This window comes from Achroia grisella, unplaced genomic scaffold (genome assembly GCF_030625045.1).
Source record: "Achroia grisella isolate CSIRO2021 unplaced genomic scaffold, CSIRO_AGI_Agris_v1 utg640, whole genome shotgun sequence".
NCBI lineage: Eukaryota > Metazoa > Arthropoda > Insecta > Lepidoptera > Pyralidae > Achroia > Achroia grisella.
In genome coordinates this window covers 5,862,397-5,885,248 of record NW_026712977.1, presented here as the reverse complement: position 1 = coordinate 5,885,248, position 22,852 = coordinate 5,862,397, and the positions used below count along the sequence as shown (strand labels likewise).

Below are 22,852 nucleotides of genomic sequence, written 5' to 3'. Positions count from 1 at the left end.
CGGAGACTACCACAACAATTCCAAGGGCGCCGCGCACCACAGCTTCAAAAAGAAGAAAGAATTGGCTAAAGCCCGAGAAGAATTGCTACGCAAGGAGGTAGAACTGGCCGCCGCACGCGTCGCAGCATTGGAGGCAGACACGGACGACGAAGAGGAAGACGAAAATGAAGAGGACGCCGCCACATTAAGAAGAGAGAGGACTACGGACTGGATTCGCCGGACGAGCACATTGGCACTCACAATGGAGCCACACACAGAGAGGACGACCGCCGACTTGCATCAGGGGATTAATATCTCATCGATACCCGCCGGAGAGGGAACGAAAGCGCCGCAGCCGCAGCCGTGCAGCGACGCATTCCGACGGGACCATGCAAGCCACAACGGTCCGAGGGAAGACTCCATAGCACCAATGATGCCAACGAAGAAAGAAGAGGATTCACTGAAAGGGGGCATCGACTATAAGGAATTGGCGACTGCAATGACTATGGCAGCTCGCGCAATTCAGCCCTCCACGGTGCCGCGAGTCACAGAACTACCACCCTTCAACGGCGCGTCAAGCGAATGGTTGCCCTGGAAGATGGCCTATGAAGAGTCTGCGGGGCAGCTGACCGAGCAAGAAAACTTGGGTAGATTACGTCGGTGTTTAAAGGGTGCGGCCAAAGAGGCTGCACACTGTCTTTTCGTCGGGGATACGTCTGCAGCAGAAGTAATACAATTACTTGCTACGAGGTTCGGCCGTCCAGGAGCACTCGTGATGGCCGAGATGAATAAACTTCGTGCGCTGCCGCGGCTGTCAGACAACCCCAAGGACATCTGTCTATTCGCATCCAGAATAGCCAATGTCACTGCAACAATTCAAGCCCTGAAGAAGAACCACTATTTGTACAACGAAGAAGTGACAAGATCCATCACGGAGAAGATGCCTTCTGCGCTACGATTCAAATACTACGACTTCGTAGCAGAACAGCCAGCTGATCAACCGGACCTGATAACGCTCTCCAAGTTCCTGCAAATCACCGCAGCCAGGTGCGGTGACTTCGCACCCGCCGAAATAATAGTAAATGAAGACCGGCGGGAGCCAGCAACGAAGAGAAGCGTGAAAACATACATCACGCAGGAGAAACCGACTTCACCGCCGTGTCCGACGTGCAACAGGGAGGGACACGCATCACCCGATTGCATCACTGTGAAGAACGCCGAGCCACAAGCAAGATGGGAGATAGCAAAAAAACACAGGCTATGTTTCCGTTGCCTGAGGATAAAAAGATTTCGTCACAACTGCAAGACGAAGAGATGCAACGTTGGTGGGTGTACACACCTACATCACCCACTCCTGCACGTCGACACCATAGAGAAGAAGGACAGCGAGCCCTCCGATGATAAAGCAGCCGCAGTCGTCGCGTCTGCGAGAGAAGATAAGAAGATCGCATTCCTCAAGATAGTGCCGATACAAGTGATCGGTCCCAAAGGAACGTGCGATACATACGCACTCCTGGACGACGGCGCAACGTGCACCATCATCGAAGAAGCAACAGCGAAGCAAATCGGCGCCACTGGCCCTCCCGCACCCTTCTACATAGAGGCCGTGGCCGGGACACGCATAAACGCCGATGAATCGAAGCTTGTCCACTTCACAATACGGGGACGAAGATCGGAAGATCATGCCGTGTCTGCGCGAACCATGAAGAAACTACTGTTATCTCCACAAACAGTATCACGCAGCGCAATAGAAGACTGTCCACACTTGTACGATATAATAGATCAGCTGACATATGAAGAAGGTCAACCGACGGTTCTGCTGGGTCAAGACAACTGGCATTTGCTGCTCGCACATGAAGTCAGAAGAGGCAATAAGACACAACCGGTCGCATCACTCACCGACCTGGGTTGGGTGTTGCACGGCACGGGAGCGGCGAGAGCGAGACAGCAAGTGCACAGAATCAGTCCTTAGTCGACGGGCAAGAAAATGAAGAATCCATAGAGCGATTAATGAAAGAACACTTCGCTCTCGAATCACTGGGCGTCACACCGAAGCGCTCATACAATGAAGAGGAACAACGCGCGCTGAAAATATTGCAAGAAAAAACTCGCCCGTTACCGGCGGGAGGCTACGAGACCGCGTTGCTATGGAAACGCGACAACGCAACGCCGCCGGCTAACTACGACTCAGCAATGCGACGCCTCGAGTTAATTGAGAAAAAACTCGACAAGAATGAAGACATGAAGAACAGATATAAACAGCAAATTACCACGCTGTTAGAAAGGGGATATGCAGAAATCGCCCCACCGGTGAAGACTGAACGAGTATGGTACCTGCCACACTTCGCTGTCATCAACCCACAGAAACCGGACAAGCTGCGCATCGTGCACGACGCCGCCGCCAAGACAAGGGGCATTAGTCTCAACGACATGCTGCTGTCGGGACCCGACCTACTCCAATCACTACCGGGGGTCCTCATGAGGTTCCGACAGCGCCGTGTGGCGGTCACAGCGGACATCAAGGATATGTTCATGCGTGTCACAATACGAGAAGAGGACCGAGACATGCAACGGTTTCTATGGAGAGGAGATCGACGCCAGGGCCCAGCTGTCGAATATAGGATGAAGAGCGTCATCTTCGGGGCCACTTCGTCGCCATGCACGGCGATATACGTGAAGAACAAGAACGCCGAACTACATAAAGAAGAGTTCCCGGAGGCGGCTGCAGCGGTGGTCGTCAATCACTATGTTGACGACTACCTCGCTAGCTTCGACACTGAAGAGCAAGCCGTACGAGTCTCAAGCGAGGTCGCCTACATCCACAGCCGGGCGAACTACTATCTTCAGCGCTGGGCATCGAACTCGCGCCATGTACGAGAAGAGTTCTCACATAGAAATGAAGAGAACATGGTGCAACTCGACGCTGAGAAGATACTGGGAATGGTGTGGCGGCCTGAGGAAGACAGTCTCGGGTTCAACTTCAACGGGAACAAACTTCCGTTACACATCATACGAGGCGAACGCACCCCAACGAAGAGAGAAGCCCTCCGCGCCGTTATGTCGCTGTTCGACCCATTGGGCCTGGCCACACCCGTCACAATACAAGCCAAGAAGATATTACAAGAAACGTGGCGCACGGGTATCGGCTGGGACACCGAACTGCAAGAACGGGAAGCAGCAGCGTGGCGGAGCTGGATATCGCACGCACAGCAGTTACCCCACTTGGTAATACCACGGTGTTACCCCGGTGTGGCGACGGCACATACGACGGAGCTTCACACATTCGTCGACGCGAGCTCAGATGCATACGCCTGTGTCGTATACTGGCGGGCCGTATGCGTGACCGGCGAGGTGCGTGTGTCACTCATCGCAGCCAAGGGAAGAGTGGCCCCTTTGAACAAGGTCACCACTATACCACGTCTGGAGCTGCAAGCGGCCGTACTAGGGAGCCGCCTGTCACGCACGGCTGTCGAAGAACACGATCTGAAACCTGCCCGTCGTGTCTACTGGTCGGATTCGCGTACCGTACTGTCTTGGTTACGCACCGGGCCGCGTGCATTCAAGCCCTTCGTCGCTCACCGAGTCGCTGAAATTATGGAAGATACGAAAACGAACGAGTGGAGATGGGTGCCGACGGCCGACAACGTCGCGGATGATGCCACACGCGACGTGCCACACCACTTCACTTCAACACACAGATGGTTCCGGGGGCCGCAGTTTCTATATCGACCAGAAGAAGAGTGGCCTCATGAAAACGATTCCCACCATACGGAAAATACAAGCGAAGAGCGCGCCCACACAATACAAGATGCAACACGATTATCTCGAGCGTTGCCCGATCCCGCGCGATTCTCCGACTGGATGAAAATCGTCCGCAGTACGGCCCGCGTATTGCAATTTATAGATAAATTACGACCACTCAAACAACACTGCGCCGTCGCTACCCACAAGAGAAACAAAAAACATGAAGACGATCCCACGTGGCGAAGCAACAAGATAAGAAAACCAGAACCGTCGAAAAGAAAAAACGTACGTGCGCCTGTGTGTTATATACCCATAGACACACACTACTTAGAACGCGCCCGTCGGCTATGGATCCGCTCAATACAGGAAGAGGCATTCAGCATCGATATAGCGGCGTTGCGACGCAATAAACAACTGTCGTCGAGTAGTCGACTTAAACAGTTGTCCATTTTTATCGACGAAGACAATGTGCTGCGACTCCGCTCAAGGGTGTCGGCTGCCGCCGATCTGTCCGCGGAGCAACGGGAACCACCCATAGTCGACGGTCAACATGTATGGGTACGCCTGTACATAGCATGGGTGCACAGAAAACTTCATCACGGGGGCTTCGAAACTACTGCGAACGAGGTGCGTCAACACATGTGGGTGTTGCGCCTACGACATGCCGTTCGTAGTGAATTGAAGAGATGCCAAACGTGCCGCATCAGGAAAGCAGCACCAGCACAACCATCAACGGGCAACCACCCACGCAGCAGGCTGGCACATCATCAGCGGCCGTTCATCTTCACCGGCCTAGACTACTTCGGGCCGATGACAGTGACGGTGGGTCGCACGCATCAGAAGCGGTACGGCGTGCTGTTCACATGTCTCACCACGAGGGCTGTGCACCTGGAGATCGCCGGCAGCCTCAGCACCGACTCCGCAGTAATGGCTCTGCGGCGCTTTATAAGCCGCCGCGGGTGCCCCACGGAGCTGTGGTCGGACCAAGGCACCAACCTCAAGGGTGCCGACCTCGAGATGAAGAAAGCAGCCGCTGAAGCCATGGAAGAAGAGTCGTCGGTGCGCTTTATACGCTGGCGCTACATACCACCGAGCGCTCCCTTCATGGGCGGCGCCTGGGAACGACTAGTGCGCAGCGTGAAAACCGCGCTGGCCGCAACGCTGCATGAACGAGCCCCGAAAGAAGAAGTCCTTCTCACCCTGCTGGTGGAAATAGAACACACGCTCAACAGTCGACCTCTCACCCACGTGTCGACATCAGCAGACGACGAGGACGCACTCACCCCCAACCACTTCCTATTGGGAGGTCCGTCCCGCGTACCACTGCCGGGAGCTTTCGCTGAGGGCGATACGGCGGGCAGGAAGGAGTGGCGCGCCAGTCAGTGGCTCGCTGACTGCTTCTGGAGGCGCTGGGTAACCGAATATTTACCCCAGCTACAACACCGGCGGGAGCCCCGAGCTACACACGGAGTCATCAAGTTAGAAGACTTGGTGCTGGTGGCAGACGGCAACTTGCCTCGGAACTCCTGGCCGCGCGGCGTGGTGGTGGCTACGTATCCGGGACCGGATGGTGAAATACGGGCGGTCGACGTGCGCACTAACAAGGGGATACTTCGGCGACCTACGAAGAAATTAGTAATCCTGCCAATCGAGCAACGCGAACTCGAATTAAATACAGCTTAGCTGCGGCGGGAGATATGTTCGCGACTATTGTACATATTTGATTATTGTTAGCTTAATAAAATTTATAATTGTGGTGGTTTCGGTTCCCTACTAGATAGAATTAAATATAACTGTATTGTAAAGTTTAAATTAATAAATAAAGGAGCGAGTAGAGGTGGTCTTTTCGCGCTATCCGTCCCGCTCGCACCTATGTGCGTAACACAATCGTTACCTAGTACGTGACACGGTGCGAGCGGGCGGAGTATAAATATAGGTGCCGAACGCGGCACAATTCATTCCGCTTCCATCGCTAGTACAGACCACCGAACTCTGCTCGAGAGGATAATTACACTTGTCTTTCTTGTTTCCACCTGCACCCGCAACCTTACAAACAAGTACGGGGAATAGATACCCGTACAGTATTATATATTTTTATTATCATATTTCCATTATGCTTCATAATTTATATTATGGAATACATATGGTACATGCTTACGTGAAGGATTATTTGGATTTATTTACGAAATAACAAGAATATTTTCTGTGGCTCATACGAGAGTTCAAGCACGCTCATGAAATACTAAAATATTGAATTTAAAGCTTTTTTTATATAATTTTGGCAAGCTTATACATTAATTTATAAATAAATTTAAAGTATAAGTAAAAACTATAAGTCATTTCTATATAAAATTCATTTCTAAGAAGAACAATTCATAAACATAGAAAAAAATTTTAAGTAATTATATCAGTTATCTAGTACGCATAACACAAGCTCTGCATAGCTTGGGAGTAGATTGTGTGAATTGTCTTGGGTTATTCTCATTAAGTACAAAAGCAAACTTTTTTAGGTAAAACTGTTTATTTATTTATTAGAGTGGCATTAGACATCGAAATCACATACATATCACACAGACATAAAATTCCTGTTGATCTATTCCATCTTCACGCCAGATTTCGTAAGGGATAGGCAAATATATCTATTGCATAGCTTAAACAGTATAATAATTAAAATATAAGACATAAATGTTAGTTATTTATTCCTTATATCTTATTATTAATAGAAAATGGTTATGTAATAATTACAGATTGATGTAAATTAGACACTATAATTATTTTACCGTAACATTTAAATAAATACGATATTTATTTGAACATTTTGTAATTAATGAATTATAACCTCTTTTAATAGCTAATACATTTTACTGTACTAGTACATAATCTAGCCGAGTACTCTGCACGTTGATACATCAGTCAAGAAAATTAATAGATATATCATGAGAAATTTTGCCACAAAATTAAAGTCTATGATTATCATGATAATTGATTATTTTGAATATTAATTATATAATGTTTTCTGTTCGTATGGTTATTATAATAAATAATTTAATTTTTTATGGAAACCTCTACCCAATTAATAGGAATTTGACTGACTTAGGTAAATAGAAAGAAAAAATCGTTCAATGTTTGATTCTCATGACAATTATTACAGTGATATTTTTGTGGACATTTATCACATCGATATTAATCAATAATAATTAAAAGCGACTGCCGATTTTAAATTCACACTCAATAATAACTGCCTCGCCGATACTATACAATATTCAGTCGACGCGCGATCAACACGCTATATTAACAACAATTATGTACAACTAATATTCTATAAGCACACATACGATGTTGCTAATTAAACAACGTTCTCATTAAGTCAGATCTCCAAGTTAATCTAATAACAAATATTGTAACTATATAATCTCCATAGTAACAATTGCTGTTTATTATACAACAATATGATAATATGCATATTGAAGTGGCGGCAAACATCACACGTCGGTCTGTCAATATTGTACATTTATAAGGTTGATAGACAATAAGGCAGTACATATTTTACATAAAAACGATAGTCGTAAATCTTTGATGATAAATAGAACATTCCATTACAAAAACTATAATATATCTTATCATTCACTCATAGATTATTGAAGTTATTTCTTTCGGACTTTAAAGAAATTCACTGAAATTATTGCTAGTGGTCAACTCAGGGGTAATCATTCATACCAATATATTAGATCATTCAAGTGATATACATTTTTACTGTCCGAGGACACTATGAGAGCTGTGGCCCATCCCAATACAAGTATACATCATGCCGATAATGTTATGTTAGAAACATATTTCATTATTGTTAAATTTCCTTGTACCTAACGAATAAACGCAAGACACGCAGGGTCTTGGTCTATTATGTCACTCATACTTGATACAAATTAGTAGAAACGAGCGCAATGTGAAATATTTGAAAGAAAATTTATTTCATCAACTAATAATCTTTTACTATATTACTACGCATTATGAAGCATGTCTAATTGTAGATTTCAGTAATTTCTATAAAGTCTATATTAAAAATAGTCAGTAAAAATAAAGTAAATACATTTAATTACTGTTTTTTACTTACTGTAATCTTGTAATTGACAATGTATTCACATATTAAATAGCCATATATATATATATATATATTATTATTATAAATGAGATTGGTATTCTAAGTTATTTAGGATTACTAGCAATTGCAAATATTGAATTTTTATGTCATAACAAAAGTAGTCATATTGTTACTGATTATAATATACAATTTCTAGCGTTCTTTAATTGGAGAATCTCCAAAGGAGAAATCAACATCACATATTTTACAGTCCAACATTTAAATATTATATAAAGGACGAACGAATGACATCTTTACTATAATCGCTACCCTGAGATAAACACTATATTATAATATATATAAAATTCACAGTCAATTTTGTATTTTTATTATATAATATATTATACACACACTGCAACACTGCCAATTATACTTTATTTACTATAATGATACTGTAAGACACAAGAGTACCTATAATAGTGTTCATAAGTTACCATTTAAGCTGCAAAAATCATACACCACATTTGTTCTATATAGCATCAATTGCTTTTTCGTATGACAGCTGTCCGCCATTTTCTTGAGTCCATATTTAATTATAGTTGATATAGTATAATTTTAAGGACAACGGCTAAATAGCAGAAAATGTAATAGATGCTCATAGTATGCTGATTGTACTGTGGTACGTAATAAGTACATATTATATTCACATTTTAAATTATATTGTTGTCGTTTTATATTAACCTTATAGAGATATAACGTTACAAATGTGCTGTACATTAAATCCAGCAAGTACAGTAAATTTCATCAATGAATTTTATAATTGGAAAGTAAATTCCTTTCCAATAGAACTTAATTACAGAATAAACAACTAGGCCACTAAGACGACCATAGAGGATTTAGAGACTGAATCAAAAATCTTTAATTTTATATACCTGTTTAAACATTGAAAATGTGGTAAAAAAAATAGGCACGGATGTTTTATTATTTCCATTTAGTGAGTATTATATGATAATTTTATTTATACATTAACTGTTTAAATTCCTTGATAATTCTATTGGGAAGGATGACTGAATCCACCAATGAAAAAATACTAGTCGATGTAACTTACAAACACTATCTGAGATTTACACAATCACGACTGGCACCACAATATAACTATAATTCAGTAATATTACTTATGTAAAGCTACATTAGACAACAAAATAGAGATATTTATTCTTGAAAACGTATAAAAGCCACTGGTGTATTACCATATATTAATCTTTAAGCTACATTGGCAAGAATTGTATTTGTACTTATATGTCTTCATTAGTGCTTCGAATATTAATTCTCCACAGAGAAAGTATACTCCGTATCCTTCTTTTACATCAGACGCAGAATTAAGTCAATTCCTGTAAATTAGAGCAGGACCTTACAATTTCCAACACTTATTAAAACGAACATTCTTGATATGTCTGAAATACAGATTTAACATTAGTAACGCACACTAATATTGCCTACATTATTGTTTGTATATGTTAAATTAAACTATCACCAATACATAGATTGCTTCAACTATCACGAGATTATTATATCGATACAGCTAAGCTGATATACTCATACATAACATATATAATATAAGCGATCAGACATGACACCATGTTACACAGACGACAATTATTTTGACATTGAACATGTAGGTCTCGTGATTTTATTGGCTATATTTAGAATGCTATTAGAGTCGGACAGAGAACAATCCTTTTATGTAGCATAATGTTGGCCAAAAGTAACTATTATAATAAGTTCCCTGGTTAACATTACGCTTATTTGTTGATTTTAAAAGTTTATAAATAGAGTTTGTATTTAAACAAAATCCTGCAAATTACCCACTTTAGATCTTTGATACATTAAGTTAATACAAATAAATTAATTACAACAATCCCGAGTAAATTAAATTTAACAAGTCGTAGGAGATTCGTTTCGATTACATAAAGTACTATATACAAATATATACAAACATGTATATTTTTTTTCCACTTCAAGTATGGTATTCAAGATAATTTTATTCCACAGATATGACAAAGAAATATTTGACATATCTAATAAGTAAATGGTGGTTGGATATTAGACCAATCAAATAGATAATTACTTGTATTGGTTTGAAATTAGGGCGTAGCCACACGACCTTAATAGTTCATCAATTAAATGGTTTAGAAGTCAGTTAAAAACTTATTAAATCGATTTGATTGGAACTACGTACGTAAAACAACTGTGCTGTTATGAGTTATGCAGTTCTATTCGTGATTTTAACCAACGACCGTATTCTCCGAGAATTATCAGGCTTCTAGCTCTAGAATATGAGTTGTAATAGGTATAATCTAAATATACGACGTTCAAGTCATGAATTTGATCTATATATAACTGAGTAGTTGCAATGTCATTTACGCACATACGCGTTGCGTACCTATAATAAATTATCTAGAAAAATACCCAGTAGGCATTGTTCTGCACACGCGCAGGTAACCTCGAATCGGTAGTCTGTCTATTGTTTAATATTTTGCTAATTAGTTTAAAATTTGTAGTCTATTTACTTAAGCTACACATGTTATATGTTGTTCATAATAGGTACATAGCTAATATTTGTAAATATTTTTTTAAACTATGTAAGTAGATCGTAAAAATATCGAAGTAAAACGTACAACATATTAATATAATTGTTCGTCCTATATAATTGAAAAAAAACAATGAATTATTCAAAGACATTGTTTAAAAAATTTATATACTCAATAACTATAGTACCAGTGAACTAAATATGGTTAGAATACTATATTATTAAGAATTCATGTTGTTGTAACATATTACATAACTTATGTATTGCATCCAGCACATAATTAATAAATAATAATTACGTCAATATTTTCTTTGGCGAATTAAAATGAATGTAAACGTATAAATTAGACATTATATGAATTTATAATCATACTGTATGTAGCCTGTCGAGGATTTTTACGATACGGTGTTAAATAATATTCCGTAGTCGGTATTTATACTTCCTTATCTTTCCATTTTACAGTCTTATATTATGGTATTATTACAGAACACAAACAAATCAGTAGTGTCACTGATTTGCAAGATTGTCACTATCCAAATAGAAGCTTCATATTTGCTATTATATATTAGTCTAGTTAGACTGTGATCACGCTAAGCATGGCATGGCATGAATCTAACAATATCATGTTATTGTTAGATTCATGCCACTTAGCGTGATCACAGTCTAACTAGACTAAAAACAAGCGGATGCTCACCCAGTAACCATTAGTCAATAATAATTATTATGTAAAAATTAAATTATAAATAAACTACTAATTTAAATCAAAATGCACAAATTATTCAGAAAGAACACACTATTATGGTATTGTCTATTGATATATCAATGCACAAAATACTAATAGTATAATATTACAAGAGAATTTTGCGAATTTATTAAGGTTTATAGGTAATACTGGTCGCCCAATTGTTAAAATTCGACCATAATTAATTTAAATTATAAGTTTGAACATTATTAAGGTACTATTGTCAAAGACTATATTTCTATGCGTGTGTTAAATACATAGTAGTGTGTGTAATGTTTTTTATTAATTTAATGTATTTTTAATGCATACTGTTACATATATTGGCATTCTTTACTATAAGTATGCGAAATTTTATACCCCTCCGTCCGCGCAATTTTCTAAAAACGGGTACAAAGTTTATAGTTCAAGTATTAATTACGTATGACCACGAAACCAACAGTAATGGTAGATTATCCCAAATGTAGCTACTTCTAATATACTGAATCAACAAGTAAAGAGACATTCTGTTGTTTTGTTAAAAATAGGTATTAGAAAAGTCTACCCATAAACAGAAAAATATAATGCATCTAGATAAGATATATTCAAAAGGATATATATCCTTATCTATTAGTTTAGATATCATCTCTTACCTAATAAATATATAAAGGCATTTGTTTTAAGTTATAGAATTCATCGGATAACTTAAAAGATAGTTACTATTTATAAGTAGTTTGTTACATTACGGCGGACAACCGTCTCATATACACTTTTTTTCGTCACATATTCACAATTATTCTGGACATCACCGGCATTCTAATATGATCAAGATAATGTGAAATAAATTCTATGACTACATTTTTATTTTAGTTAATTTAATATAGCCAGGATTTTTTGGCTAGATAGCATGGACTGCAAAGAATTCTACAATTTGTTTAACCGTCTTCCTCAACAAGCTACGTTCAGTAATCAAATAAAATATAATGTATTATGATAATTAAGAATATAACATTAAACAGTTTGTAAAACATACAATCTACATCGTAGATTTTATATATACAAGCTACGTCTCTGAAAACTCGAATCAATGTTATTTTATTTATCACAATAACAATGATAGTGTAAGTTTTTTAATTCAGAAACAAATATTCAATCTACATATACACATATGTAATAAGATCATAAATCTAAAGTTCAATCATATACAAAGTAGAAACAAAAATCATTGCAATATTTTATATTGTTGAAAGCTCATTATTTAAATTAGTAAACTAATCTAGAATATTATGACCATATACATATATTAGCATTATAAACAAATGAGTCCAACTGGACTACCTTTAATCAGATTGCACATAGTTGCATGTAAGCATTTATTTTGTCTAATGAAAAATAAATTATTGGTATATAAATTACAAAAAAAAAAAACAAAATGATACAACTATTAGTACTAGAAATATATAGAACCACATACAACATTATTTGTAGTGTAACTACATACACTAATATTATTGAGTAGAGTTAAATGAATTAACATAATGGTCTAATGAATTAAGAGTATTAACAATAGCTACAATAAATTGCGCCTATAATTAGACACCCACTTCACTACTAGACATTGTTAAAGTAATCAATAACTATTAATCACTCACTGCATTTGATTCCTTGCCAAGTTTCATCAATGTTTTCGACAATGTATTGCATTTATTTTTGAGTATGTACTTATTCACTATGTAATTTTAAAACAGAATCATACTCACATTGGATTCACTGATTTTGAAAATGAAATGAGTATTACAAGAACTTTCTTATACAAATGTCCAATGTAAACAGTGATCTAAATAGAGCAAGATTCCAGGCCTGCTAAACGTCACATATTTCCATATGAACAAAATGAGTATGATTGAGTAGTATAGTATCCTCGTAGATCGTATGCTTTGCCGCTTTAACCAGACCATTTTATAAATATCAAAATACTTACGGTGCAACTCCATCAGACACATTACATCATAAAATAAATGAGGTCTGGCAGTCCTGCTGACTGACTGTCAGACCTTACACATTTAAAAAATAATTAAGGATTAATAACATAATAATCAGAAAAATTATTCCAAAGTAACTTGGCTCGTAATTACTGGCAGTGGGTGTATACACTCTTACTTCAATAGACCACGTTAATTGAAAAAAAAAAAACAACTACTCCAAAATGAACCAACACAATTGAGTATAGTATAGTTTATCTGCGTAGTAGAACAATATAAAGTTCATATAATGCCATAGAGTAGAAGCTTTCTGGTATGTACTATTGTTTTGTAGTGATTACATATTACATAACAGTAAATGTCTAATTTAATGGATACGGTACATACAGAACATGTCTATATCTCTGACAGAAGCTCTGAGTAGTAGTGCGTAGCACTCAAATAGTCGACAAGGCGTCGCGGCAGAGGGAGGTCGCTAACAAGATCACGACGTACATATTTTAATATCACAAATCTGAAAAAGAAATTATTGAAATATAAAAGCCTAAACATATATTGCATGCATACTGTAGGTAAAATAACGTTTTAAAACAGTGTATGCTATTAAGGAAAGTGAGTGAGTATAGATATAATAATAAAAACTGTGGACAATTCACACAGCGGTATCTAGTCCTAAGCGAAGTAGAACTAGTGTTGTGGGTACTAGATAACTAATAGACTTCTTAGAATACTTAAATATACGTATATTTTGTCAATATTTCTGTCTTAAATAAAAGCACTCAGACCAATACAAACAATCATACTCATAAATGCCTCCATCGTGCAAGTATTCGAACCCGCGGTTATCGGAAATCAGCCGTTAAGCCGTCAACAGTAGGATTGTGAACACCCGTTATATTATAGTCTATCCATGATTAACACTCAAATTGTTGGACTAGCACTTATTGACAGGGCTCAATGAACCAATCTTGAAGGACCTGTCTTGGCAATACCTAATTTATGTAATTGGAATGCCAAACAAGATGACGGTCCACTTGATGGTAAGTGGTAAGCGTCACCTGTATGGACAATACCAGGGACTACATTCTCATGTGACCATGATACCAAGTTCTATGTTGCCATCCCAGAGGACTAAGATGTTATTTCTCTCATCATATCATTTCACTGCCTAACTATACCCTACAACTAAAATATGTCGAATACTGCAAATGAATATTGTAAGGAAAAATTCTACAGTAAAATAATAAAAAAATATAAGTTTGCTGTTTTGCTGTTTTTAATCAAAAGCATACTAGTTTTATACTATTTTTTCAGACGTTAACATATTTTTTTAAATAATTGTAATAATTGTATTTTTTTTCAGTTACCTGCACATATGCTGAAGGCTTTGGACGCGTTTAAATCTAGATACTGGATACAGTAGCTGTACTCTAACAGGGCCTAATACAGGCCTCAAGTTAAGAAAGAATAAATATCGGCCACTTCGAGATGTCTCCACAGCATTCTCTATGAATTCCACAATTGTTTGAGCTTTAAACATAGTGCAACCTCCGAAGCAAAAATTACCTGGAAAAGAACACGTCAATACCTTTATTATCTTTACATTTAAATACAAAACATTATTTATTATCGAAATATCGTGACCTTATTTAATATTATTAATTATGGGACAACATATAGGAATAGGGGAGGAAAAGCGGATGTTAGTAATAGTGTTGACCACAGTGTGATCTATGTGCAATGTCAGGTCAGTCCCCATGGTTGATTCCTGGAGAATCTGTCACTATGACCTAACTGGCTTAGACCAGTTAGGTCATAGTGACAGATTAGAGAGTATTAGATTCTCATGCTAATTTAATCAAAGAATATAATTGTCTAATTACAAAATCAAATAAACTCAGGTGATTACCATTGCAGCTTTACTGAGACTAAATAACAACAATTGTAAACTATAGGTGCAGTAATATTTTTAAATTAAAGATGTATTCAATATAAAAAGCCTTTAGTTATGTCATAAAATATTTTAATCAAATTGTATGAATCACAGCAATGTCCGTATAGAATATGTTATCGCCGATAAGCTAGGTATAAGAATATTATAAATCTGACTGGTTTAAGAAATTTTTAGTTCATTATAATAATAAAATGACATACTATGTGGGTTACATACATATAATTTTTGTATAATAAGGAGTAAGTAAGCTGAATTGCCAGGCCATGTTTTAGGGGGAATTTAGTGTGATAAATGTGCTTGTTTTTTTTCTGTTTAATTTCAAGCTTGATTTAGATAATATCTAAATCAAGCTTCAAATTAAACAGAATTTCTCCTAAAATATTCGATATGCACATTTATCATACTAAATTGACAAAATAATAAAAAAAATCATTTACATCTGCTCTTTTATACTACTTTTTCTAATAAATTTGGTTTGCTATGGTTTATACCGTCTAACAACTGAGTTTAAGAAACATATATTTATTAGCATGTTTATTACACCTATTTTATTATTATTATTATTTTAAGATGTAATATATAATACCAATTTAAATTAGTATATAGTTGATATTCTAGTATCGTCCAGTAAGTAATATTCTTTAAGACAAAGCACCTAAAAGCAAAATAATATTCATTTTTTTCACCTTTAATTTACATTGTCTCTGCGCAATGTTATTTCTCAGCCGCCGTTTGAAAAATTAAATTTTTCTCTTACAGTAGGTAGGAAATAATTTTAATATTAATTATAATAATTAAATATTTACCCTGATCATGTTCTATTCTAACATGTCTAAGTCCATTTAATTTAAATGTTAATGTGAATATATAGTGGTCATCACTACTGTCTCGTACGATAAAAGAACCGTCTGGCTCATTAGACAGTATTTTCTCAGCTGTCTCCACGGAGATGGGGCCCCAATACCAGCCATACTGGAAAAATATATAATTTGAAATATATGACGGACATACTCGCGACTTCGGATAACTTCTTTTTTTTTAACCAATTGGAATAAACCCAATTTTTTAAGTTAAGCTCACTACAATACGTTAGTGAAACTAAGCGCACCTAAATATTAAGCTTTTTTTCAGTTTCTGGTAATGAAATAATACTATAAAGACAAAAGTGCGTTTGTTTATTACGATTTCATAACTTACCACACCATACTATTATTATGATTGATATACAATCATCATAAAATTACTCAGTATTTTATATTCATACTAAGAATCATGAAGCAGATGGTGATTATTTTCGATAGAGGAGCTACTTTTTAATATGGTCAACATTTTGAACATACAGAAATATTAGGTTATTATTGTCATTTGTAACATAATATTGAGTACTTACATCTTTAACTTTCTGGATTGAAGTAGCAAAGTCCATCACAGTATCCTCCTCATTGGTGGTGCGTCGGGAGGTCTGTGGTGTTTGTGGTAGAGGTGGCAACGCGCGTCTCACAGCCGCCGGTGGTGAACTCTCCTTGTTGCCGTTCTCTTTGTTGACCTTCTCTATTTCTGTACTATTATCAATCACAGTTTGACGTCGCCAACGAAACAAATTACAGAAACTTTGTTTTAGATTAATTGACAAAATTCTGACAGGAGACATTTTCACTTTTTGATTTGGATTTGGTGAAACTTTCTTTAACGACTTGTCGTTTTTATCTACTTCTATAATATCCTTAGGGACGTTCTCTTTATGTTTTTTATTTTTAGCATTCATTCCAAAAGAATTTTTATTTGTCTTTTTATGATTATTGTTTGTTTCTACCGCTTTAGGTATTTCATTGCTCTCTTTTAGAAAAACTGCGGTGGCGGTATCTTTTGACGAATGTCTAGAATGAATACCCACATTTGTTATAATGGTATTATTTTTCTTATTTATAGTATTCCTACATTCAGAATCACTTGAACTAGAATATAATGTGTGTAAATATTTTCTCATTTCCCGTAAAGTCAAATGCAATGAATCGGTATCGGAATCAGTTGTACTTTTCTTACACGTAGAACTGGGCAGGCTGTGCCTTTTAGTTTTAATATCTCTATGTCTAATAAATTCTTTAGGCTTATGATTTCTCTCAAGTGGTAAATGGCTCATGCCTATACTTTGTGGAGTGCTTTTACCACGTTTCTTATTATTCCTAGGAATCTTTTTTCCTTTACTTCTCGCATTGGCATGACTAGGACGGACCATGTCTATTGGTACCGCATAAATATCACTATCGAAGGGGACATTGTACATATCAGTTATGTCGGACGTTTTTGCTGATAAAGTATCATGTGATATAGCTTGTGTTATAAAGCTCGAGTCATCTGCTTGGAACTGGGTGACGAGTGAGTTATGGCTACTGGATAAACGAGATGATAGAGAATTTCGTGACGAAGGTCTATTTGTTCGACAAGGGCTTAAATGCAGTAGCCTAGGACTTGCAAACCTATGATTCAAACACTGCCGGCGCTCATACAGTGGTTCCGGCTTTAATTTTCTGGAATACATAGGTGATATATGCTTAGTAGACATCGGAACATCCAAGCTTGGGGATTTTGTTGTTGTAGCATTGGTATAAATTATAGTTGGAGGCACATACACAGCCGTAAGATTGTCACTGCTAACAGGAGCAGGATTATCCTGGAAAAAATAAAATATTATGTAATAACACTCCCAGACCGCTGAGACCGATCAGTGGTAGTTCAAAATTTAAAATATATTATTTTTTCATCATGCACAATACATACAATAAAGAAATTAATTAACTAAATATACTTCCACATAATTAATTATTATCACTTAAGCTGAGGGTAAAATTACACTAGATTCTGTGTAAAATATAAAAAATGTGAACTATAACTCCACAAACTTATTGTAAAATTCTACATTTATATGATTTGTATGCATACTTGTAATTTTTTTCTTTATATGAAGCATATTGAATTCATAGGATTTGTCTCTAAATCATAGTGCAATAATAAAATTATGAATTATACCATTCTTACTTGAAATTCTGGGGGTGGTTCAATAGTAGTCACAATAACTTTTACTGGGCCTTTTTTCACTGTGTTGAAAAAGTCACCGCACATACGTTCAGATGTTTCTGTTGATTCACACAATGATAGTGACCTCTCATCGAAATCACTTTCTTGTAACTGTGTAAATGAGAAAATATAATAATTATTAAATATATTCTTGTCATAATTATTATATAAAACAACCAAGCCATTGCCACTTACAGTTGGATGTAATTTTAAAATGTGTATAATGAAGTTAAATGTAAAAAATTTAGTCTTATAATTACATGGCTATAAAGAAACTGTTACAATTATATAGCTAATTTTCAAATATGTATGGTCATCTAGCTAATAGATCATTTTGGCTGTTTAGAACTAAAACATCTAGTGTATACTGTATAGTACATAATTCCACATAAGAACTCCTTTGCATGTAAATACACTAATAAAAATAATATAGCAAAGGATAATATATTTTAGATATATGTATACCTAAATATATGTGTTGCAAAGATATTTTTTTGTACAATGTATTTAATTATCAATTTATAAATAAGTGCCAAATTAAAATAGTTATAATAATAAACACAATTCACTGGTATATTATTGCATTTTAATAGCATTTTCTTAAGTCAAATAATCCCATTACTGTTCAGTAACACCAAAAACAAATTTGCCTATATAAAATATTGTATAATATAATTAAACTTCTTATTATATTATATGATATACTAGCTGTCCCGGCAAACATTGTTTAGCGTTAAAATAAAATAAAAATTTAGGGGTGGATTACCCCTAACATTTAGGGGGATGAAAAATATGTAGATGTTGGCCGATTCTCAGACCTACTTAATACGCTCACAAAATTTCATGAGAATCGGTCAAGCCGTTTCGGAGGAGTATGGGAATGAAAACTGTGACACGAGAAATTTATATATAAGATTAATATACACATTTTATTAGAATAATTGAATAACTACAAAACAGTAAAAGAACAGATATAGAAATTTGTCTTTTAAAATATATTAATTCACTTGTTCTGTTTATATAATTTAGAGATAGAATGATTGAAGGTCATAAATTAATATACTAGCTTGCAAACAATGTGAATTTAAGATAAATTGAAGATTTTCTTCAGCAATTAGTGTCTTTGACTGAATTATACCTTTGAGCTGTCCAAATTATCCCCATGGCAGCAGCATTGTTTGCTCAATGTCTGTCTTAAGTGAATCCTGACCTAATATAAATACCCTTTCATGAGGTTTAGCTTATACTGACATGGAAGGATAATTTCATATCAATACTTTGGACTACTCAATATTCAATTAGAACCCAATCATAAGTGAAATGTGATGCAGAAGGAATATAATATGCAGATTTGCTTATGATAATATTGCTTTTACCATCTGCATATTTAAGATGGTTCAAGTATATACCATTAGTATTTATGCCCCTTTCATCGCAGTTCAAAACTTTCTACTATTGCAGCTGTATATAACTTTGCAGATACCACAACTCCTTAGGTACTCCTCTTTCAATCGGGATGAGGTTATTATACTGTTTAAATTGAACTGTTATAATCATGGAAATATGTAAGTTTTTAGGATTTAAATATTTTAATAATCTACAAGGCATCTCCTCTAAAATTATGTTACAGCCCAGTATTGAAGGGAGTCATGCTTCATCCACAAATCCTAAATAGGTACATTTTTGAAGCTAGTCAGCTGGTCGTAGTTTATGCTCCTATAGGCATTTTATCAATCAAGTGGAAATCTGAAGAAAAGCTTTAGACTAGGGATTACATATATTGGTCAGTAATTTTTCAATAGAGCCTTTTCTATTTTTTATTGACCATGGTAAACACTTTTTCCACTTACTCCATAACTTTCCTGTGAAAGAACATAATTAAAAATCACAATTCTTTAGGGATAAGCTTATAGTAACTCCATTGATCGTTAGATTGTGCCTTATCTTTCTTTCGTAGGCAGATTTATCTCTTATGTACTGAATTCAGGAATGTCTTCTCTGTAATGGGTAAGTTTATTACTAGCATCTATATGTGACGGTTTAGTAACTGTAGAGGTATATAGAGCAGTATACATATCTCATGTGATCTTACAGAATTAATTAATACTATATGACAAATTACCATTTGTCTTTTGTAAGGTTTTTATGATACTCATTTCACCTTAAAATACTTTGGTCCCTCTATTTAATATCTTTAAATTCCTTTGAGTGTCTTATAAGTGGTATCAAGGTTGACACATGAATTCTAATTCTAATTCAAAAATCATTTATTATTGTAGGACTTTTTTCATTTAGCCTTTATAATTTGGCATTCCAATTACATATATGTTTATATTGTAATTCTTTTTCCATCAGTAATCAGCCGTTCCAGCTGTAATCAGATCCTGTGGTGTTATGTCTATATGAAGATAAGTGAAATCTAGTAAGCAGCCCGCTTATTTATTTGTTTATGTTTAGATAGCGAGTTATTTGTAAGCAGTAGTTTCAAAACTATCAATGGTTTGTTTTGCAAACATTGGAGAATTTCTATAATGGAGTTAGAAACTAAATCCTAGTTATATTTCACTATTTTCTTTTGATATTTGCGAGCTTAGTAATCATTGCACTTGGATATTTAACTCTATTGAATTAGTGCCAGTTGGTAATTTATTTTGACACATTGCAACTCAAAATGTATAATAACTAAATTATTTAAAAGAGCAACATGCAAATTATTTGCTCATTCTTCTTGTGATGAGAGAGCTTTCAGAAAGAGGTAGATTAAAAAACCTGTGAGGATTTTTGAAAACTGTTTCAATAAAAGTTTATTTGAATAAATGTAAATATTCTATTCTATTTTTGCATTATTTATTTATGTTTAACATGTTAAAGACTGGACTCACTCCGAAACTAAAGTAAATTTACATGTTGGGATCACCCAGGGGCACTTTAATTGAAATAAATGTTGGGGTTAAATAGTGTCTATCTCAATTACTGTACACTAAAAACTTGTTTAAAAAATAATATATGTAATTAATAATATATGTATATTAATAAGATTTTTCTTCAGGCGTCAACATGTTAATAACCAGTAGCACAGTTTTTGTATAAAATTCCAGGTCAACACAGTAAGTATATGAGCAAAGTAAAGACACTGCAAATATATTGATATATTTTTTTTTTCAATTGCTTGTTAAGATGGTCTTGCATACTCTAGGATTGTATAGTCCAGTAAAGTGGAAAACTCTATTCTAAACTCTATTTATGTGAATAGGGAGACAGCTTAAAAGAAATCATATTAAGTGTAGTGAAGGAATAAAACAGATCTGTGCAATACACATAGTACTTATAGAACTACAAATGTAAGCTGACACTTATTGATTTTTCTAGTTGTCTAGAAAAATAAAAAAATGTCATTCATAATAAGTAATCATACAATAATTATAATTACCATTTTAGCTATTTACATGTAGATGATTTTATTTGTAGATGATAGTTTAAATAAAAGAAATTTGACAGTTCTGAATACTTAAGATGGATTATAAATCATGGGATTCATTTAAAACAAAATTTAAAAAAATCAAAGTCACTTATTCTCTTCATGATGAAAAAAATAAAATTAAAAAATTATTATGCATTATTTAAAAAAAAACACCAATTTTTGTTACTTTACGGACACAAATCACAAAAGTACAATAATTATGTTTATTAGTATTGACAGTCTATGTCGTAGTATAATCGTAGTACGTCAATAGTAGAATAGATGCTTTCCATTATACGTAAATGAAAATGCATTGTCTGTAATGCAAATCTATGGATTTTGCTTTTAAATGTAACTGCTAGTTTTTATTATTAACAGTTGAATGTATAAAATTTATCTTACTTCAGATGCTACGTGATGCCATCCACTAGCAGAATCACTTGAAAAAGAACCACTTGTAATCAGTAGACCACTGTCTTCACTTAGAGGAGGTGCTTCAGAATTTGTTGAGAACGAAGGCGGTGACTCCATCACCCCAGGAATACAGAAAACACTAATTATTTTTATTAAAACATAAAATGGACGACAATATTTGCAATTTTTAAAAAAATCAAGAAAATAGCAAATTAACTACTAGAATATTTATATTGTACTCTTGTCTTGTATGCAATTCTATTCTATTCTTCATGACTCAGTCAACTAGTCAAGTGAAGTCGAAAGACTTTGACAACGATTTGACATTTATTTGACCAATCATATGTAGGATTTCAATGTTTCGCTAAAGAAACGATTGGCCGCTTTTAGTATAGTAGTATGTTTCCAATTACTCTAGGATTTAATATGAATTCACATCTGAATAGTATGTTTAGTATCTCTATATAGTTTATGGTTTTTTTTAATTGCTGATAATGAACTGTTGCAGCAGGGTTTACTAACGGTTTACGTTGGCGGGGCACCAGTGGAGCATGAGGTCAATTACGTTAATTAATTTAATAATTAATTAATTAAATTATTATAAGGAATATTACGATGGTTTCCAGAGAGAACCGCGTGGAGGTCAACCTGACATGGTGCTTATATTGCTAGCAATGGATTCATTTAATCCACACCACAAACAACTCCATTCATCCCTGTCTGTTTTGGTATGGGCATGTAATGCGTAAGAATGAAGAGAATATTTTGAAGAATGCGCGATATATGCACGTAGATGGGATGGGTTTTTTTTGTGGATGATAATGAAATGGCGCCCGCCTGCACTAACGGAGATGGGAT

The 22,852-nt window shown here is 35.8% G+C and overlaps 2 protein-coding genes across 2 annotated transcripts; one reads left to right on the top strand and one right to left on the bottom strand.

Moving 5' to 3' along the window:
* The first annotated feature begins 1,989 nt into the window (after positions 1–1,989).
* LOC131849145 (uncharacterized) lies at positions 1,990–5,406 on the top strand. The gene has a single exon (XM_059199142.1). The coding sequence runs from the start codon at positions 1,990–1,992 to the stop codon at positions 5,404–5,406; it is 3,417 nt and encodes a 1,138-aa protein (XP_059055125.1).
* A 2,483-nt stretch (positions 5,407–7,889) lies between these two features.
* LOC131849226 (uncharacterized) lies at positions 7,890–22,121 on the bottom strand. The gene is made up of 7 exons (XM_059199252.1): positions 21,983–22,121; positions 18,082–18,231; positions 16,436–17,716; positions 15,852–16,017; positions 14,459–14,657; positions 13,479–13,605; positions 7,890–9,255 (listed from the first exon to the last, which is right to left on the bottom strand). Exons 1-6 carry the CDS (start codon positions 22,109–22,111, stop codon positions 13,488–13,490), a joined length of 2,043 nt encoding a protein of 680 aa, XP_059055235.1. The 5' UTR covers positions 22,112–22,121; the 3' UTR covers positions 7,890–9,255; positions 13,479–13,487.
* Between the last annotated feature and the right edge of the window lie 731 nt (positions 22,122–22,852).

Bases quoted from the DNA above. Each gene is read 5' to 3' on its own strand.
- LOC131849226 (XM_059199252.1), bottom strand. From the start codon at position 22,111: ATGGAGTCACCGCCTTCGTTCTCAACAAATTCTGAAGCACCTCCTCTA. The intron at 14,658-15,851 runs GTAAATATTTAA...GTTCTTTTCCAG, and splicing joins TAGAATAGAACATGATCAGG to GTAATTTTTGCTTCGGAGGT. The intron at 13,606-14,458 runs GTAACTGAAAAA...TTTCTTTTTCAG, and splicing joins AGCCTTCAGCATATGTGCAG to ATTTGTGATATTAAAATATG.
- LOC131849145 (XM_059199142.1), top strand. From the start codon at position 1,990: ATGAAAGAACACTTCGCTCTCGAATCACTGGGCGTCACACCGAAGCGC.